The following is a 20,728-nucleotide window of genomic DNA, read 5'->3' on the forward strand; positions in this document are numbered from 1 at the left end:
CTTGCGCAGGGGCTGGGCAGCGAGGCTGAAGTGTCCCTGGGTCTCCTCACGCTGCCGGTACGGTGATGAGGAGTGGTACCCAGTGACAGGGTAGAGGTAGTGCAGTCGGGACGGTGCAAAAGAAATACGCACAGAGGTCCAGAAACCTCCGTGTCCCCACGTTTGGTGTGTGCGCGGCATTTCGACCTTTCGGACAAGGCGGGAAGCAGGTCTGCAAAGTTAAAACTGAGATGGGAGTTGGCTTTCACTTCTCTTTGCACGGTCATCTCCTGGACAAAGCCAATGAAAGATGCCTGCAGGTGTCTATGAAGTTAGACTTGAAGTTCAGGCTCTGTGGGGGCGGACGAGAAGTAACCGGAGGCTGCCCCCCAAACCAAGGCTTTGCGGGCAGGAATTCCTGAGTTGGGCTGTGGAAGCTCCTCAGCCCTGCATCTCACCTTGCTCCCAAGGTGAGGTTAATGCTGTCTTTTAAAGGGCTCTTGGTATGATGGGTGAATGGGGTGAATGTCATTATTATTTCCCTTTACATTTTCTCAGGCAGTTTGCATGCAGCTCAGAGCAGGTACGGTGTAACTGCGAAGTACGCGAATGAATTACTCCAACAATGTCTTCTCATCAGCACAGGGTCTGTCTGTGCATATAGTCAATTTACAAGAACACGGAGCATTTGTCATCTTTGGCCTTTGCAGCAGGGCAGCTCCCAGTATGTTAACAATTGTTTGGGGCTTAAAAATGATTAATTTTGCTCCTGACCACCCATCTAAGGAGATAGCACTGATCAGAAAAATTGTGTGTTATTCAGCGAATCAGTATGCATTTCGAATTACAGGTTTCTTTTTTTGATAAAAATGTCAGTGGAAAAAGTATTTTCAGCTCCTTTACTGTAACCTTTCCACAACCAAATAAGGATGGGAAAGTGAACGAAGGCATGCTTTGCCTTTGCATCAGCAGTAAAACTGATGTTCAGTGAAGCTTAGATTTCTAAATAAGTTACTTGCCATACTAAGCTATGGTCTCTAAAAACATTTAAATCATTTGGGGAAAAAACAAAGCATCGCCTGACTCTAACAGGGGTGCATTTTGTACCTGTATTTGGTAATGGATGCAAGTATAGTAGCGATCACAGCAGTTTAAGTGATAACACAGTTTGGGCTAAAATGTTTTCAGCACATCTGTGCGAAATGCACTACGGTTGGAGAAGGTTTCTGACCCAGCCCAAAGAACAGGGAACATAGATACAAAGGAACAGGATACATAGAAAAGTCACTGAGGGAAAAGAGACCATAAAAAATGTTCCAAATTATATCTTTGCAGAATCTCTTGCCAACTTGTAGTAATTCCATAAATCAAAGAATGTCAACAAAGACCAAAATTGCAGACAAGCCAGCCAGCTAGTTAACAAGTAATGTGTGAATCTGTTTAACAACGTTCTTGGTGCTTCCAAGCTCGATGGCGAAATAAGCAATTTTTCTCAGTGAGAGTAATTTAAAGAAAGTGGGAAATAAGGATCAGTGTATCAGCCCAGCGTTTCAGATCAATATTGGTAATACCACAGATGAGAATGGAGTGTGCTTTTCTCACTCAGCTCTGTGCTTTCTCCGATAAACACTCTTATTTTAAGCTTTTTTCTACACAAGTGTATCAAGGATGATATCTGGATGGCTCTTGTAATTTTTTATAATTTTCAGATCGGTAGGACAACAGTATGAATTTTCTTTTCAGTTCTAATGCAGTTGGGGATTCTCAAGGTAGTAATTAATTTCATCTTTCTCATTTTCATAGTGCAGTGTCTAGTAAGTGAATACGAGCTTACTGGTAAGTCCTCAAGTCCTCATTTTAGTGAGTGGTCTCTAGTCACGAAAACCATACCAGATGGGGGAAAGAAAGGTTTCGGGGAATATGTTTAATACATGGATCTGCCAGTGTACAGTGAAAATCAAAGTACTGAATAATGGTCTTAAAACACAAATGTCTTTGTGCAGTAGCAAAAAGTGCCTTTTTCTGCTTCCAAGGTATAAGTCTATGGTGGATCAGGAACCAGCTAATAAAGAACATCTGGTATACAGACATAATTTGTTTGCATTGGTCTCACCCATATCCCTCTTTGGTAGTCAAATACGGTTTGGGTCCTAGCATTTTTTTAAGGTGTGGTTTAATCCCCAAGCCAATATTACGTTACCTGTACAGAGAGAGACCTGGAGATGTAAAGTCTGTGCAATCATACTTTGACAAAACTGAAATCAAATCGGTTCTTTACTTTTTTCAAAATGTACTTTTTTTTTCAGTGTGTGCTAGGTACAGAGGAAAAAGCCAGTATAATTTTTCAAGGGTTATTTTCATTTAAATAGCTTTTCTTTGCCTTGGCAGGAGGAGGAGGGGAAGCAAGAATAGCCACCAAGTGTCTCAGTTGTGTCTCTCCAATCCGTTACACTGTGCAGGGTCGCATATACTGCTTTAAGATCTCATTCCTGCAGATGGTAATTTGAGAGTGTAGGCATACAGTATTAATGAAGCAGAGTACCTCAAATGACTGCATAGGTTAGCATATCTTGTTCTGTCCGTATAGCTGCTGCGGCAAACTCATTGCGCGTTTTCCGATCGAAGGGAATTGTTTCTTTCCATACCTCTACAACACTACAGTTACGATTTAAAAGATATTGTAAATCACTGTCAAGATTGGTGATAATGGATTATACAACATATTCTTCTAGATAGGGGCAACTGGTCCTGCTGAGGACTTAGCCTTGCCAAGACGGTAAGATTAGGCGGACTGGCAGGTGGGAGTCTGGGGAGCACAGGAGTTGCTTTAGGCTGCAGGGGTAACACCAGGCACGGCAGGTCAAGGTCGTTCACTGGTGTTCTCCACTCAAAGCAAAGACCCAAGGTGGGCTGCGGAATAAACAATGTCAAGTTATACTTGACAACTAGTTAACTTTGAGGGTCATATGGGATACACGAATGATAGTCCATGAGGACGCTTGAGTACAGCAGACAGAGGCTTGAAAAGCCAAGGAACGATATTGGTTATTATTGTACAGTGAGATTGGTGTTGCTTTTGAACAGTTCCTGTTAGCTATTTGTTTAGTAGGTTTTGACCAAGAAATAAACGATGAAATGTCAACACCAGGAACAGGAACCTACCCAATGTCCCTGTGAGATTTGTCATCGGATGTTCTTCCGTAAGAGAGCATCTCGGTTACTCTGTCCAGACAGCATCTGCTTCTTCCACATTAGAGTTTTTATTTTTGGTTCAGAGTTACCAAACACATAAGAAGCCAAAGTAGTTGCTGATGTGAGAGACAAGTCCCTATTATTGTGCCCCTCCTCTTTTTTTCCCAAGGAAAAAAAGGAGTGAGGGAAGTCTGTTGCTCTGCTTCTTCCTCAGACCATCCAACAGACAACTCTGCTGCCATCCACGGCTTCCCCAAGAATCTCCGTTGCACTTTTCATAGCTTCTGTGCTGGTACCAAGTTCAGAAAAACAGTTGAATTTTCTTCTGCTGATATTGTTTCTAACTCTGAGTAGCAGCAAAAATGCACTCAGGCTGCTTATCTGCACGTCTTACAAATGAAATTGCACTGAATTTATACAAGGGTCAGACTGCATATTTGCAGCTACTGGAAAGTATTTAGAGAGGATGTTACAGTTTGTAAGAACTGAATGTAAGTCCCCTTATTCCTCTTGGCATGATGTCTGTTTGTCTGAATTGTATCTTTTTAAAATACTGCTGGAGTTCCAGTTTTCCTGCTTTCTAACAGTTTCTGGCCCCATTAGCTATTGGAAGGAGGGTTAAAAATATACAGAAGTGTGGATATCCCTCTCAGATTTGTGATAGAAAAAAAAAGATGTTTATTGCACGCTTTTATTGCCAATGATTTCTTGGGATAGGATTTTTCTATCCGTGTTTCCTGTTGAATCAGTAGAAGGTTTCAAAGTGTGTGCTTACCTTGTGACATGGGCACAATCCTACATAAGCGCGATGAGGGTAATATTTAACATTTAAGTAGCTTAAATAGTTGGCACTTAACACTTCCGATGCAGCAAAATTGGGAATGTGGTTGCATGTAAGGATGCTGTTTTTAATTTCTGACTAGGAGTGCCTGGAGGAGATTCCTCTTTTCTGCCAGATTGGAGACTGTTTCCTAGGTTGGATGAAGTCCTGAAACTCCAAGAAGGAGATGGACACCAGTGGTTGCGTGCGCAAGCTACCATATATATTTAAGGAAGTGGTTTCGAGAAGTGATTTCCTGCTCCTCCAATAGAACAAAGCTGCCATTACATGAGCAGTGCTAACCAGATTATATACTTAATGAAATATCAAGGCATTTAATTCAGAAGTAATTCTTGAGGAAGCACGCCAGGGATACTGAATTTGGGAGGACGTAGTCTGCACTGCGCTGAGTCTACGTTTCATGAATAGCAGTAACCGGCACAGCAAGAAGCCATTAACCTTTACAAGAAATTCAGTGGAAAATCCTGCATCCCTTTGCTGACTCTGCTGCCTCCTGTACCGGCTCCGTGTTGTGTATGTGCATGTGCAGAGGCAGGTGTGAGCAAAAGGGGGGCGGGATGGAGATAATAGCCTCTGCTAATCCCCCACTGGCATAATGTCCATTAGGAGTCAGTGATGTAAATTAGAGTCGAGACCCTGCTGTCTCTCTTGCCTCAAGGTCACAGAAGCAGTTCCACGTGTCCACCAGTCTTTATCCAAACACAGCTTCTTCATCATGGAGAAAAATCACCTGAACGTAAATCTGATCTTGTGCTGTAGACTGATATGGTACATCAGTAAGATCTCAGCTGACTCCCCCACTGCCTTTTCAGGTGCCAGTAGGAGTACTGGCAAACCTGACCTGCAGGTACCCGGGCATGGCTTCAGCGTGCTCCTGCTTCCCGGCATTACAGAAGAGGGATATATGTTCCTCTGTAGTTTGAGGATCTCGTAATTATGCTCAAACTAGACGTATGAAGACAACCATACAAATACTTCCTGTCTGCTCCCTTCTTTACTTTCTCCTAATCCACTCACCAGCCCCCAGAAACTTCAAGTATTTTAAGCTCAGTTAATTTCAAGTATTTTCTCTCTGATTTGGGCTTTTCTTTCTGGAGAACCTCTGGCAAGTATAGCCTTAGGAAGGGGCTTGCATTTAAGCTGTTACCGAGGTGACCTTCTGGCATGTTAGTGACAGGAAGATGACGGCCACCCCTCTAGAAGCATTCTCCAACAACCTTCTGCTGCCCTGAGTCTTGTTGCTGGTTGCTGGTTGCCCTCCATGTGACTGTGGTGTGCCGAGTCCCCGAGCTGTACCGAGCCAGACTGCTGTGAGGGCTGCATAAAGACAGCAAGCCTGGAGTCTAATGTGAGGTGCTACAGATGGGTTCCGCAAGCCAGTGGCAAGGGATAATGTTACAGGCAGCCACATCCAAAGGACTCTCCCTCACTACACTCATAAATTACATTCAGCCAGTTGTCAGATGATGCAAAACTGGGAGGAGTGGCTGGTACACCAGATGGGTGTGGTGTTGTTCAGAGTGACTTCAGCAGGCTGGAGAAATGGGGTGAGAGGAATCTCTTGAAGTTCATCAAAGGGAAATGCCAAATACTGCACTAGGGGAGGCATAATAAATGCAGAAGTACAGGGTAGAGAACGCTTTGCATTTAAGTATTTGGGCAGCAAGTTGAACATGAGCTAGCAGTGTGTCCTTGACTTCCTTGACACAAGGAAGGCCAACAGCATCCTGGTCTGCATTAGGAAGATCATCACCAACAGGCTGAAGGGAGGTGATCCTTCTCCTCTGCTCAGCTCTGGTGATGCAGATCTGCAGTGTTGGGTCCAGTTCTGGGCTCCCCAATACACAAAAGACATGGACATACTGGAGCAAGGCTCGCAAAGGGCCACAAAGATGATGAAGGGACTGGAGCATCTGTTGTGTGAGGAGAGACTGAGAGAGCTGGGACTGTTCAGCCTGGAGCAGAGAAGGCTCAGGGGGGGTCTTATCGATGTGTATAAATACCTGATCCCTTATCTGATAAGAGACAGAGCCAGACTCTTCTCAGTGGTGCCCAGTGACAGGACAAGAGGCAGTGAGCTCAAATACAGGGAATTCCTTCTGAAGACAATAAAATAATCTTTTCTGTTCACTATGAGGGTGACGAAGAGCTTGCACAGATTGCCCAGGGAGGTTGTGGAGTCTCCATCCTTGGGGATGCTCAAAATGCTCAAAAACAGGGTCCTGGGCAACTGGGTCTAGGTGGCCCTTCTTGAGCAGGTGTGTTGGACCAGATGACCCCCAGAGGTGCCTTCCAACCTCAGCACTTCTGGGATTCTGGCAGGTATTTACTACACTTTAATAATCTTATGCTGTTACACAAATAGTTTCACTTTCCTCTCTCCCCTCAAGATGAATCTGAGATCTGTGTTACAATCTTTAGAGAGGTTTTTCAGAAGGAAAACTTCTGTATTGTAACTCCATTAATTATGAGTGATGGGAACACTTATTTTGAAAGTTTTGTATTTCACCCTGTTTAAAGTTCACTTTAGTTTAGAATTACTTTTTGGTTGCCATCAGAATTGTTTTGGTTTTTGCTCAAATTGAAAATATGTTTGTGTTATCAAAACAAATGTCATTGTGGGCAAAGAACCAAGCATTGCCGATGTTTTTCATAGCAGTAATATTTGATTTCACTTGTTGGGTGTCTGGTAAACCACTTCAGAAGAGAAAATGTCATTCTAACACATGCATGTAAACACACACACACACATATATTTGAGTGCCCACGTATTTTGCCGTAAATTCAGGCTTTATTAAACGTTTCGGCAGAACACACCCAGGTCAGGTGTGATCAGTACAGCTTGAGCTGTCTGTTGCTGGTACTTCTCTAACCACACCTGCAGAGCTGTTTTGAAACAAACTATCTCCCAGTGAATACATCTTACTGCCAAGTCCTTGAGTCACCCTGCAGCCTGGGGTCTGGTCTTCAGGATACAAGTATATGAGGTTTTTTGTGAATTGGAAAAGGGAAATATATTGTATGTCTCACTGTTATTTTATTTTTCCACATCAAAGCCTTTGAGGTAAGAGAAATATATTTATTTTTCCGAGGTAGTATTTCACTCAGGAGAGAACAATCATGTTCCGACTTCTCCCTCTTGACCAGTAGATGCTGAAATCATCTGAAAAGTAGAAGGTATTATAGACTATGTTTAAATAAGTCTGTAACGTAGTATGAGCTTTTGTTTCAGGAAATGCAGTGAGTTTGTAAGTATGGGGCTGGTGGACAGGATCTGCAGTGCATTTTAATATAGTATTTTTGTATCGAATGTATCGTACCATTTTATGTCGAGTTTACATGCCACATCCTCTTTTTCTTTACAGGGTATATACCCAGTTACTTAGACAAGGATGAGCTATGTGTAGTATGTGGGGACAAAGCCACCGGATATCATTATCGCTGCATCACTTGCGAAGGTTGCAAGGTAAATGGCACAGTGGGAAAGTGGGAATCAGAAATAGCTCTCCAGCTCCTCCATTATACAGGCTTCCTGAACTGTGCTGTCAAATAAAACAAAGACAGATTAGAAGCGAATAAGAACATCCAGTACTGATGATAAGCCGTATCTGGCTATGCTGCTGCTCTTCATATGCATGAGGAATATAGTTGGTTTTTTACAGTGTTTGCTTCTGGAAAGAAAATGAGAAATTTAGATTTCTGTTGTTACTGTTTAATTGGTAGCTTTTACATTTCCATTTTTTCATGTTTCTTTGGCCGTGTTCTCAGACAGTGTACAGCAGCATACTCCCAGCAGCTCCAGTGAAGCTGTTTATGCAATAGCTGAGATTCTGCCTATGGCCACGAAGAGTCTGTAGTGATTAACAGTGTTCCAGTGCCTCTTGTTGTCACTGTGAAGAAGCAAAAATCAAAATCGCTTCTACGTGTTCATACAACAGTGACATCCGTCATTTTGGGGAGCATTGACACCCAGTTAAAACAGTTTCAGAAAGATTTTGACTTCTTTAGCATATTGAAATGTGCTTTCAGCCTTAAATTGCATTTCCAAAGCTACATGCAAAATTAAAAAAGAGATTGCTTTGGGCAAGTAAATAAATAAAAAAAAAAAAAAGAGTAACACAGTCAGGCACATTTTACATTATTTCACTGCCATAAATTTGCCTGAATAGCTTGAGATCCTGTAAGAAAGCTATTCTTTCCTGCAGAAAATAAGAAGTGATTATGTTTTTCTAAACAAATTGGACCACGTATGTCATGGATTAGTGTCATGGGACTAAGCCACAAAAGTCGTATTCTGTTCATCTGCAAAGTCTGGGATATTTGGATCTGAGATTCTGGGTTTGGATTGGCTTTAGAGTTCCACATCACAGTGACTCTTGTGCTGAAGTAGTTCCTTCAGTGGTACAGCATTGCCCTAAGTTACATTTATGAAATGCGTAAAGACCTAAACATCCTATGCGTAGCAGGTTTGTGGTAATATTCATAATGGGTTTATGAACATGCATACATAATATGTATAAAAACATATTTATATCTGAAAAAAACTGGAACTGAACAAGTGATTCTTGCACATTTGCGTCCCATATACCAGATGATAACAGTACATAAAATGCACGAGTAAGACTTAATTCAGATACAATGAGAAATAAGCGACACTGTGGCATTATGAAATATCTTTTGCTCCCAGCTGAACAGCTATAGGTCTCACCAGTTTGCTACTAAGGTTTTTCTTACTCCAACCAAAGTATTTCTTTTTATGCCTACCAGCTATTTTAAAGATACAGCATACAAAATCTACTTTTATCTTCAGATACAGTTCTTCTGTCAGATGTACAGTATAAAATAATGCTTAGGTGCACAAGGAACTGAGCTAACAATTTGCAAAAAGTAATTAATTTCAATATAGTTGGCTTACAAACAGGCCGGTTTGGTTTGGTTTGGTTTGTTGCTCTTGCAAATGTATTCATTGTACAAGATGCATTTTTTTGTGTGGATAATTTCAGCCCATGCCTTGGAGCATCTGCATACACATTTCAAGTTGTATGATTTATCAGCAAAGTTATATGTAATCAATTCTCAATGAATTTGACATTTACTTGTTGCTTCCACTCAAATTCACTTCAGTTTTGCAACAACATTAATCAGGACTGACAGCCAAAAATTTGCTTTGGCAAGCGCTTTCATGAACAAAGCATCCTCACACATGATTTCTGAAGAGTAGACTGTAAGGAATTTAAACACAAATAAACCAACAGTGAGTTCTGACATCACTGAAATGTTTCTCCGAGCTGTACCCATTGCATCTGTCACTATGTAGGTGCACATAAAGGAATTTAGGAAAAGAGTAGGTGCCTTACAATAAAATGTGCTTTCTTTTATTGGTGAAAATAACACATCTGTGGCAAAGTGGTCGGACAGATATGGAGGGCGGCTCCCTTATGGCATTGTATGTAGAGATGATCAAAGAGCTTTTTTGCAAAAAGTTTCTGAGAAATGCGAAGAAATGGGAAGCTGAAATATGCTGGTCCCAGCACAGCTGGTGAAGAGCCTTGCCATTTTAAAGCGAGAGCTACTTTAAGTCCCATGCAATGATTAGAAAACAGAAGTTCAGGACCACTTTCTGGGATTCATTAGAGATGTTTCCATCTGTTGCTGTAACTAGAGATTACGCCATGTCCCTGGATGTCCAAAGCCATCTTTGATCTTCAGGGAGGACAGGGGCAGGTTGTGTCTCTAGGAATTCATCAGAAGGCTGAGAGTGGATCCACGTCCAGTTGTTGGGTAGATGAGAGTTTGAGACCTGATCCAAACTCTGCGTGAGAATGTCTTGCCTGTGTCTTACTGGATTTTGACTCAACCCAGCAGGTCCCAGTCTTGCAAGGGCTCACACACATGCTTTATGCAACTCAGTTTAATTGAGATTTCAGGTCTTTTCATTATTAAGGAAGGAAGAGTTCTACTCTTGGTTCGAGCTGGATCTTGTAAGACAGAACTGTAATAAGAACAAGGCTCTTTATTGTCTTTGCAGGAGTTAGGAGCTCAAGCTGAAATACAGACTTATCTGCGTGTCTTAATTCAACATTCTGTGTTAAAAGAAATTACACACTGCTATAAGATTTTACTGGGTGTTATTTAACGTGATTAAAAACAGACCTTTCGTCTAGTGATGTGAAGAGACTATTCATTAGATAAAATCCCAGCTGAAGAGACTATTCATTAGGTAAAAATCCCACCTAGCTTGAGTTTTGCCATTGTTTTCACTGAAACCGAAGCCATTAATGGTGGCCTCAACCAGGGTCTCAGTGTGGTCTCTGTGTCAAGGTGGTCTCAAGCTGCATTGATGAATGTAGACAGTCTCAGTGGTGAAACCTGAAATTAAAGCGAAGTCTAAATTTCTTTCTTTACAGCTTTTCTTGTCCACATTACTGTGGTCTTGGGAAGTTTATCCAGCTCTTGCGGAAGTCAGTGACGAAAGTCATGTTGAAATTAGTACCAGGATTAGGTCCATAAGGTTCAGAGATAAGTTGTATCTGATTTCTTTACCTAAGGCCGGGGTCTGTAGTGTGTTATAAATCAGTCAATTCAGTGGAGCTACATTAGTTTGCATGAGCTTAGGATCTGACCTCATATCCATGTTGCAATTGGCAATATAGATATGTATTAGATAGATAGATAGATAGATAGATAGATAGACAGACAGACAGATAGAATAGATTTAGAGAGAGAGATCTCTTTTTTGGTGATGTTTGTTTTTAATACAGAGGTCTGTGGTAAATATGAATTTCTCTTCTTAGAAATATGGATCATTTTAAAATTATGGATCCATTATTTAGAACCAAACTCAAAGATTGGGTAAATTGTGTTTGCAAAATTCTTAGTTTTACCTGGATTTGGGTGGTTGGTTATTTGGCTTTGATGGAAAGTAGGGATTAGAACTCTTTGTGCTTAATCCTTTAGTAGCACATACACACCACCATTCTTACTGTTTGCAGAAGCTACCCTTTAATTAAGTATGCCTCTTAATATCCCTCAAAATGATTATGTAATTTAGAAGGGGCTCAAAATAAACTCTCTAGTTCAACTGCAAAAAAAATAACACGCAGAAACATAAGACTTAAAGAAGACATATTGACAGTATTTGTCCCTCAAGACAGCATTCCTTATGCCTTTACTTACGTAAGACGTCTATGCGTTTTTAACTTTTAGGCAGCAAATGTTTCATGAAACTCAGAAAAAAAATGCCATCCGCTGTGAAAGTGGCTTGCTCTTTCCCTCTCTGAGAGTTTCGTGAAGTATGTTATCTTGCATACTGAAGTACATTCCTACCAAACCAAAGTGGCTCCCAATTTGAAAAAAATGCGCAGTGCTGATGCTTTCCAATGTATTTGTTTACTGCACTTTAGGGTTTTTTTAGAAGAACCATTCAAAAAAACCTCCATCCAACCTATTCCTGTAAATATGAAGGAAAATGTGTGATAGACAAAGTAACAAGAAATCAGTGCCAGGAATGTCGCTTCAAAAAATGTATCTTTGTTGGCATGGCAACAGATTGTAAGTATATTTTTCTGATTTTCTTTCTTTTCTCTTTTTTTTTGATGTGTGTGCTTGCTGAAAGTGTGTTGATTGGTGAAGACTGTTAAAGCAGAGAAGTGCCAGCACTTTTTTGTTGTTAATGATTTGTACCAGAGAATTATGCTCATTGCATCAAACCACTCCCATAGAGGTGTAAGTTTTTGTTGACCCTTCACCAGACTGCACTGTCTCCTGGCCTTACCAAGCTGAAGAGCAGTAGGAATGTTCACTCTTTGGAGAAGAGGAGGTAGAAATACATCTGGATGGACACTTTGCTTGAGAAAAAAACATCTTGTTTAGAAAATTCTGGAGGATGTGAAATTGAATGTCATTGTATGAGTCATCCTGCAGTTGTTTGTTTTATTTTTAGCCCTGAAGAAGTTATCTGCTGCAAAGAATTCGACTCTCATTCTAAAGAACTAGAACATACGGCTGTAAGATTAACCCTTAGGGGTCTTCTTTTCCTGTCGTTGCACAGGGATTTACACCGATGACTTCACTTAGTGCAAAAGGGAGGAAGTCACGTAAATCCCCCTGTGCATTAGTGTTAATGGTTGTTGCCGGCGCAATCCTCTGCAGAAGTGGCAGGAAATCAGGCCCAGTAAACAACAGGAAAATATTCTAACTTAGTATTTTTCATTGGCAATGTAATGTATAACAGCATCTTCTGTCTAGAGGGCAATAGAAGACATGACACAATATCATTTTAGCCAGGTAGACCTTTGGGAGTGGGGCTGGAGAACGCCGGGTCACCAGTTCGCACCCAGCCCCATCGGACGCAGCGAGCAGTGGTGAGCATCAGCCAGGTAGCTGCTGCACAGAGCGAGAAGGTTCTCCGAGGGTGGTCCTGACCCGCAGGTGCCAGTGCCATGAAGCCGGTATGGCCTTCATGGGCTGCACCGACGCAGGCGCCCAGGAGCTGTCACTGCGCACGGCAGACAGGCCAGCTAAGCCCAGCTCGAGAAGGGTTTCTCCCGTCTTTGAGTTGATGTGCGTGAACAAGAGCGCGTAAGCAGGGCTTTTGTTGCTCCTGTCTGCCTGCCACCACCTGTGGATCAGAAAGGTCCTCCTGCCATAAAGCAGGCGAATCTGTTTTCAATGGCCTGTTCACACTGGTATGGAAAACGGGATAAAGACTGCAGTGCTGGCCGGAGATGTGCAGCCCTGGGGCCTGTGTGTCTGGCATTGCTGGGAGCAGCAGGGCTCTAGGGGAAAGCCGCAGAACGACACCGTTTGTAGGGCTTATGGCAAGAGCCCCAGGCAAATTGTTTCTGACTGTGTCGTGCAACAGGTAGTTGAGCCACCTGTGAGTAAGACCACTCATCTATGTACTCTTACTTTCTTACACCCAAATTACCTTCTGCTGGCTTACAAGAACACATTTACACAATTCAGAGCAGTGAATGTGCTGATGCTACTTTAAAGGAAATAAAAGTGCATCTTTCCCAACGTGGATTACTCCAGATCTGTTATAGGAGCACTCTGAGTCCTCACAAAGCTTTTACGTATTAGTTTGGTTGGTGGAATAAGCCACTGAAGGCCATGGTAGTTATATGTCACGTTACCAGAAGGGTAAGTGGTTCTTTGCAATCCAGGCTTCTGAGAAAATGAAGTTTGGAGGGAGGAATGAGAGGACTATGTCAACTGTGGGTCTTAGCAAAGTACTTATTTACTGATCAGTTAAGGTCCTTGTAATCAATTAGTGCCTCAGGCATACAAAAGAGCAAAGTTCAGTCAACCTTAAAGAGCTTCCTGCCATTTTTGTGTGCTTTTCCCCCTGCTAGTGGTGTTGGATGACAGCAAGCGCTTGGCAAAGAGGAAGCTGATAGAAGAAAACCGAGAGAAGAGACGTCGGGAGGAGCTGCAGAAAACAATTGGGCACAAACCAGAGCCAACGGATGAGGAATGGGAGCTCATCAAAATTGTTACTGAAGCACACGTGGCCACCAATGCACAAGGGAGCCACTGGAAGCAGAAAAGGAAATTTCTGGTAAGGACTGTAGACTTTTACGCTGCCCTTGGAGTCAAGTTCCTTCCTTTCTTCTGAAGACCCTTCCCAATACTGCGAGCCCAAAGCGGGCCTATCTGCCAGGGTATTGACATACATGAAACATGGACGATTTTTATAATTACTGCTTGCTTATTCTTGCCTGAAGCTCAGTGTTTGATCAGACCATGTATTTCAAAAGATAAACAGCATGTTACTGAGTTAAGGCTTACCCAGCTGGATACTTTTAATGTGCTATGATTAGAAAAAGCAGAAAAATTATTTCATGCCTAATTAAGAGCAGTAGCAGTCTATAATGCATACTATGTCTTTTTTTATATGTTACGTCTAAGGACAGTTTTCTTTGTTAGGGACTAGCATACAACATATTGTAAGTGTTAAAACAATGTAAAGTTTTAGGTGAAAGCTGATATTTTTTATCAATAACTAGTGGTTTTTGCTTCCTTGTTCCAAAGTGAACATATTGATTAAAATAAATTTGGCAAAGAAAAATGAATTTCAATGAAAGTAGGATAATACATACACTACAGCACTGGGGTAGCAGACTACAAGACGGCTTAAGTTTTCAGCCTGTAACCAAAGATCAGAAAATAAATGATGATGTGTGATGCTCAGCCTTAGAAAAGGATTTATTTGATTTTTCTAAATCCATTTTTGAAGGAAATAAGTGCAGAATATGAAATGCTTATACAGCACAAAAGACGGATTATAGACTGTATGTCAGGAATACACAGGGGTCTTTAACAGTCTGTGTAGACCAAATCAGATAGACAATATTCTTTTTTTGCAAGCCTAGGCTCCTGCTGCCTAATTCACCATGGGAATCTCAACCCACTGTTAAATCGCTAAGCAAAATTATATATTCAAACCAGCTGATCCCTTGTATAATGGTTTGTTAATTCCAGTGGCACTGTCTGAATTTCTATATGAATGGCTGCATGTTCATAGTAGCGTGCAGTCGGGAAACCACAGCCAGTGACCACTGGCAAGAAGTACAAGAGCACTTTCCAGTGATGCTGCACGGCAAGGTTTGCAGTGCTGATTTTAGCAGACCAAGAAGGAGCTGCAGTAGGGCATTCGGTTACTTAGGCAGGAAGGCTGTTCTGTGGGTGTCGCCTGGTGTACGATAAAGCATGGGGAGCTTGAAGTTGGGGCTGGGAATGAGGACATGGACAGACAGCTGGGAATGGGGACACAGGAAGAAAGCTGGTAGGGACTAGGCCACGTAAAGTGTGGTCATTGAAGGACTTTGGGCTCTCAAGACAGCCACTGTGGAGGGGGACCCTCCAGCAAAGGGTGCCCAGAGGGAGGGTATGCGATGGTGTCATGACAGGGCTGTTGGGAGAGGAGAAGGAAGGGCAGAGGCAGGGGTGGCAGCTGTAACGGGCGGTTCAGAAACCAGATGTGACTTCCACAGCTGGTTCCTAGGCCAGACCAATCTCCTCTCAGTGCAGCCCTTGCTGCGAGGCTTCCTGGTTCTTTGCAGTGCTCGCATGCTGAAGCCCAGTGGTTTCAAGGCAAGTGTAGGGAGCTCACTGACACCTTGCGGTGGGCACAGAAGGAAGAGTCAAGGATGACCTGCCAACCCCAGATGGAGAGCTTTGAAAGCCTGCTGCCAGAAGCTGTTGAAGAGCAAGAGGAGCTGACTGCACGCCCCAGGAGCTGTGGGTCGGTCCTTAGGCAGCTGAGGCCAGTTCTTCAACAGCAGGAGCTCCTTTGAGGTCTGGACCTCTTTTCCTGTTGAGGTGAGTTAGGTGGCAAGGGTTCTGCAGCTACATGCGCTGCTGGAGTGTGTTAGCTTTAGCTAGTGACCCTGACTTCTTTTGCCTTCCCTAAGAAAATGCTGTGTTCTTTCTTTTTCTCCCTAACTATGTTAAGCATGGTTTTAAGCATTTGGTCTTCTTGCTTGGAAGTGATGAATGCTGTTTATCAGGAGCACACAGACAATGTGGTTTAGTTTCCCAAGATTCAGGGAGGGAGGGAGCCTAGAACTGGGATTACTTGAGTTTTTTAGCATGAACCGTCAGATAGTTGAGCTCAGTCCTCTTCATTGTTCCGTTACAAATGGTGCTTGCTTAATGAATGCATTGCTGAGGTTTCTCTTGATAAGAAGTTAGATTTGGATTCAGATTGGTGACAGAGCTGTGGAAGGATCTTTTATGATGTGTTGCTTTAAAAAACTGCCGAGGACAAGTTTTTATTATAGGCAGCACTTTGAGCACCTCCCCTGTTTAAGTGCGCTTATATAAATGCCATGAGGTTCATCAGTCTTAAAGGCTGCCTTCTCTGGGTTTTACCTGGTTTTTGACTCTCTAATGTGAACAAAATGGAACCTCTGCATGGTTGTTGTCAGGTCTTTTACAACCGCAAAGCCACACTTAGTGAACGGAACAGCTTTGATGTGCCTGTTTTTGAAATACATGGTAACATTGATGAGCTCTCATAAAACCAGGTGAACAAGCTGAAGCGCAGTGGGAATAAAAAAAACACTCATCACTGATTCTGCTTGAAACTATTTCATTGTATATCCCTATTGAAATCTTCCAAATACAATTTTTTTTCTCTTATGGAGAAGCTGAATTTCTGCAGAAGGTGATTTTCAACCAGAATTTCACCCAGACGAATTCAAATTCTGGTCACTCTATCCAGACTAGCTTTGTGTTAGCCCGTTCTTAGTCATCAGTTGGTTTAGCCTAGTTTTGGGAAGAGGCCTTGGCAGCTGCCTGGACCTCTGTGATACCAGGCAGTCTGTTCTGGGGAGGATTTCAGAACTTCAGGTAGGTGAAAGAGCCCAATTCTGCAAAACTCTCAGTGTCGTCTTGGGGGTAACAAGTCACCTCGTCTCCGTTTGCTTTTAAAGGAACTTGAGAGTTCTCAGCACCTGTAAGAAACAAGAACACGCCTATATTTTTAAGCAAAAATGCATAAGCTACACCCACAAAACATTCAGATACAGGCACAAGGAAGAAACTACATATGCACAGAGTGCAGCTGCCCACACAGGTTGGGTAGCAGCATGCCAGTCACCCATGTCTCTGTGCAGTCACCGTTTTCACAAATGCCATATAAACAAATTTGCATTTTGTGGCATAGTGGGCATTACTTATAAAGCAAATAGCGTTATTTTTTATTTTAACATATCTTCCCTTTCCGAGCAGGAAATTTCAGGAGTATAAAATACTTGCACTAAGAGAAATTGTTCCTCTGTTTATATCCTTAGCCAGAAGATATTGGGCAGGCACCAATAGTTAATGCCCCAGAAGGTGGGAAAGTGGATTTAGAAGCCTTCAGCCAGTTTACAAAAATTATCACACCAGCGATTACAAGAGTGGTGGATTTTGCCAAAAAGTTGCCTATGTTTTGTGAGGTAAGAAAACTTCCTTGCACTCCTCATTTATATGCCTGTTGTTAAAAAACTGTTCAAAATACTGCTGGCATGGAACTAAAAAATTCACTATGTTTAAAATCAGAAAAATTAAGAGACCCCAAGTAGATGGGACTAGATTAATCTGGATTTTTATGAGGGTTTTTTTTGCTGTGATTACTGAAATCCTGATTTTGTTGATCTAGAAGTCATCGTGGTTCATTAGAGGTGGCCTTGACAAAGCAAACGAGCAAACGAGCAAAAAGACACTGTCTAGAAGTGTCTTTAATAAGTTTAATCAGACCTTCCAGCACACCATTCCCTCTGTGCTTTCTGGCTCCTTGACAGGTACAGTGTTGTGGAGTTGGGTCTATGCAGTAGCAAATTCTTCACGTTCAGGAAATCATCCCTATCCAGGAATGGCACTCGCTTCATTGTGTTCCCTAGGCATGCTCTTCCAGAATGGGGAGGTTGTGCATAAAAGAGTCTGTAAGAGTAATGGATTGTCATTCTAGGTAGATACTCACATGTAAAATATACAGTAAATAGACCCAAATAGACTTGGTTGCACATAAGGAATACAGAGGCCCTAGGCTGATCTCATTTACACCAAGGTATCATTTTTATTGAAGGACTAGACGCAGTGGCTGATGATATTTTTTTCCTAACTTAAAAAATGTTACCAGAACTGCAACCTGAAATAATATTTCAGTCTTAATAACCTTAATAATTTTAAGTCTTGTGAGTCCCTTAGAATCCACAACCATGGGATTTTTAGTATGGAAATATCCCCAATCTGGCCATGGAAGGATGCCTGCCTGCTCACCCGTGCTGCAGAGCAACACTTGACTCTTCTGGTGAAATGCCAACTGAATGACATTCACAATGGGAGTGACCATGGTCAGTGAGCTCATCGGGCGTCCCAACTTGGGAACAGTGTTTCCTTGTAATAACTACACATCAGTCAGGAAGGAAGTTTAAGGCAGCCATAGCATTTTACTCTGTGGCTGGCAGCTTTCCTTTAAGGTCAGTCAAGGACAGCTATTTATGTCCTCTGGCACCTACAGAACAAGAAGAGGTAAATATCAACGGTTGGCATAGTGTAAATAGCTCTCCCTGGCTAACCTCAGCACTGGCTCCATCAGCCAAGGCAACATGAAATAGTGGCCAAGCATGAAGACTTTAAAATAGAAGCGATGTGTCCATAGATCAAGAGGCCCTCGCAGCTTTCAGTGTCTGAGGGAATCTGTCTCCTCTGATTTGGCGTTTGTTGGTGGGAAGTTGCAGTGACAAACCAAGGTAGTCTTTTTAATTTAGAAAGCTTTGCCAGTCACACACAGACCACAGTGCTCGTCTGACATCTCCTACCCCTCCTGGCTACCGTGGGCCCACTTGTGTCAGGGCCGGGCAGGAAGCATGGATGAAGAAGTCAAGGCGTCGCTGGGCGTGAGCTCTGCAGGTCATGCAGCTCAGCTAGGACGGGCTCCGTCTGCAGCTGAGCCTCTGTGCAAAGCTGACACCCAGATACGGCAAGGCCTGATGGCAGAGTGAGGGACAACTCCTCGTGAACGCAAGGGAATAGGACAGCTGTCCTCCCAGCTGTCACAGAGCTCCTGCGGTAGCATGAAGAAAATGACAAATGTTTCCTTTTTTTTGAAGGGGCACCGTCCTGTTAACTTTATTTCATTTATGTTTTGTAACACACATCTTTTTCTTAGAAGCAACACTGTGTGGGCTGTGGATTCATTTATGAGAAGAAGCCCTCCTTTCTCCCATAGGACCTGCAGAGCATTTAAACGTTATCCCAGTTCTTCATTTCCACAGAGGCTCAGGCTGTAGTTTAGTAAATCTCCGTGAAGGAGGTCAGGGCCTCTTACATATCTGCAGCCCCTTTTTGTGCTTTCTCTCTTCTTTGGACACATTCACAAGCCAGCAAAGCAGTGTGAGTGCCCATCTTAATGCATCCGTTGGCCTGTGCCTCAGAGCAAGAATCTAATCCCAGAGTACTTGAAGTATAAGAAATACTCATTTACTCCTCAGCATTTCTGCTGTTGTTTCCTTCTTGCATTTCCTTCTGCTTAGAAAATGAAGATTGAGGAGCTCTTAAGTCTGATGTGAGTTTAGGTGTCACAGGCATCAGTGTTGGGCAAGGCTCTGTAAATACCCTGCTAGGTAGCTCAGCTCAGCTCAGTTCCGTGGTGCTGCATTACACGTGGTGGCTGCCAGGATGTCCCGCCGAGGTGAGCACCTCAGGTTCCTGCCTTTTGCTTTCTCTCCCTGCAGAGGCAGAAGGAAGGGACAACTGGCAGATAATCAGTCACATCTGTTGACCACACTCCTGGAAGGTGCTCTGGTAGCAGCACTCAAGTGATGAGCATAGGCAGCACTGAAACCTGCGTAGTTTGGAGCAGAACTGACGTTCAAGCCCCACGTCTTTGGTAACTGCTGCTGCTGGCAGATAAAACGTGAGGCTTGGCATCTGTGAAACTGTGTCCTTCAGAGTAAGGAAGGCCTGTGAAGGATGGGCACAGTCAGATCACCGCTAGCATAAAGAAGTTTTGGGGAGGTTCAAGTAGGAAGAGAAATTCTCATTGGTTTAATGGCTCACCAGTAAAACAGCTGAAGCATCATGAAATATCTTTTCCACCATTCTTCCTTCTCTTCATTTCTCTTTTCTACTCCCTTCTCCCTTTCTTTCATGTCCCTTTTTTCTCTGCAGTTACCTATTCTGATATCTCATCTGATTCTCCTCTGCTTTCACACATCTTTTCTTTCTTTCTTTCTTTTAAATTTTGTTTTTATTTCTTACTCTGTTTCTTTCCCTACTTCATCTCAGCAGCGAAACAATGGCATTGCCGCTGGGTAGCGAGACTGCCACTGTGCCGGTGCAGCGTTCCCCACGCTGCTGCTGAGCTGAGTGTGATCTGCAGAGAAAGGGATTTGCCCTGAACAGGATGAGTCATTTTTCTTGTGTATCAGACGCTTTACACCTGAAGTTGGCATTGCTGGAATAATAGCTGCATGATTCAACTCCTTTTTTTCTGACTGGGGCTGGCTTTGGGCTTAAAACTCTTCTTTAACAGGAAACTGCTTTCCACTTGTCTGGCATCCACTCTACATCATTTTACACTAAATCAATGTATTTGCTTTGCAAGTACACAGTAAACCTGTAGTTGGTGGTTTTTTTTTTCATTTTGAATTGCAATTCAGGTAAATATAAAAACTTTATATGAATCAGAAATGGATGGATTTTTGCCTTCTTTCAATCCAAGTAGAAATGAGTTGCTTTTTCATATAAGTGACTCTTTGCTGTTCATTTAGTGACAGTCTCAAAATAGTCTTGGTGGTTTTTGCTATCATTGAATTACCTATGAAAACAAAGAGGTGCTTTACAGAACACGTTCTCCTAATGTGTGAGCATCCTGGTGACACTTCATAAATACAGAATCTACCTCCACTAATTCAGGCAGCCTCCCTTTTTTAATGTGGTGGAAAAGACAACTCTAGCTACGAGCCCTGAAGATCACAGCTTGTGCACCGGTGTAAAAGCTGGAGCTATACCACAGATTTTCTATCTGTCTGGCGATAATGTAGGGAGTCCAAGGAGATCAGCCTTACTAGGCTAAATGTAGCTGAATAAGTTCTCTGTTGTTTGAATGGGCAGTGAGAATTAAGAGTACATGCCCCAGTGATTGAGGTATCTCTTCTAGATACAAAAATTTATTTCATTCCTTTTATTTAAAAAGCAGTCCACTCTTATGGACCCTCCCAA

The 20,728-nt window shown here is 42.6% G+C and overlaps 1 protein-coding gene across 19 annotated transcripts in view; it reads left to right on the forward strand.

Annotated features, from left to right (window-relative positions):
* THRB (thyroid hormone receptor beta) overlaps nucleotides 1-20,728 on the forward strand; it is a 177,254-nt gene that overhangs the window by 148,388 nt on the left and 8,138 nt on the right. For all 19 annotated transcript variants that reach the window (XM_075419013.1, XM_075419010.1, XM_075419012.1 and 16 more), the window contains 4 exons: nucleotides 7,378-7,478; nucleotides 11,416-11,563; nucleotides 13,369-13,574; nucleotides 16,813-16,959. In XM_075419013.1, coding sequence (XP_075275128.1) covers nucleotides 7,378-7,478; nucleotides 11,416-11,563; nucleotides 13,369-13,574; nucleotides 16,813-16,959 — 602 coding nt within the window. The remainder of the gene's footprint in view (nucleotides 1-7,377; nucleotides 7,479-11,415; nucleotides 11,564-13,368; nucleotides 13,575-16,812; nucleotides 16,960-20,728) is intronic.

Source organism: Opisthocomus hoazin, chromosome 4 (assembly GCF_030867145.1).
Source record: "Opisthocomus hoazin isolate bOpiHoa1 chromosome 4, bOpiHoa1.hap1, whole genome shotgun sequence".
NCBI classification, from domain to species: domain Eukaryota; kingdom Metazoa; phylum Chordata; class Aves; order Opisthocomiformes; family Opisthocomidae; genus Opisthocomus; species Opisthocomus hoazin.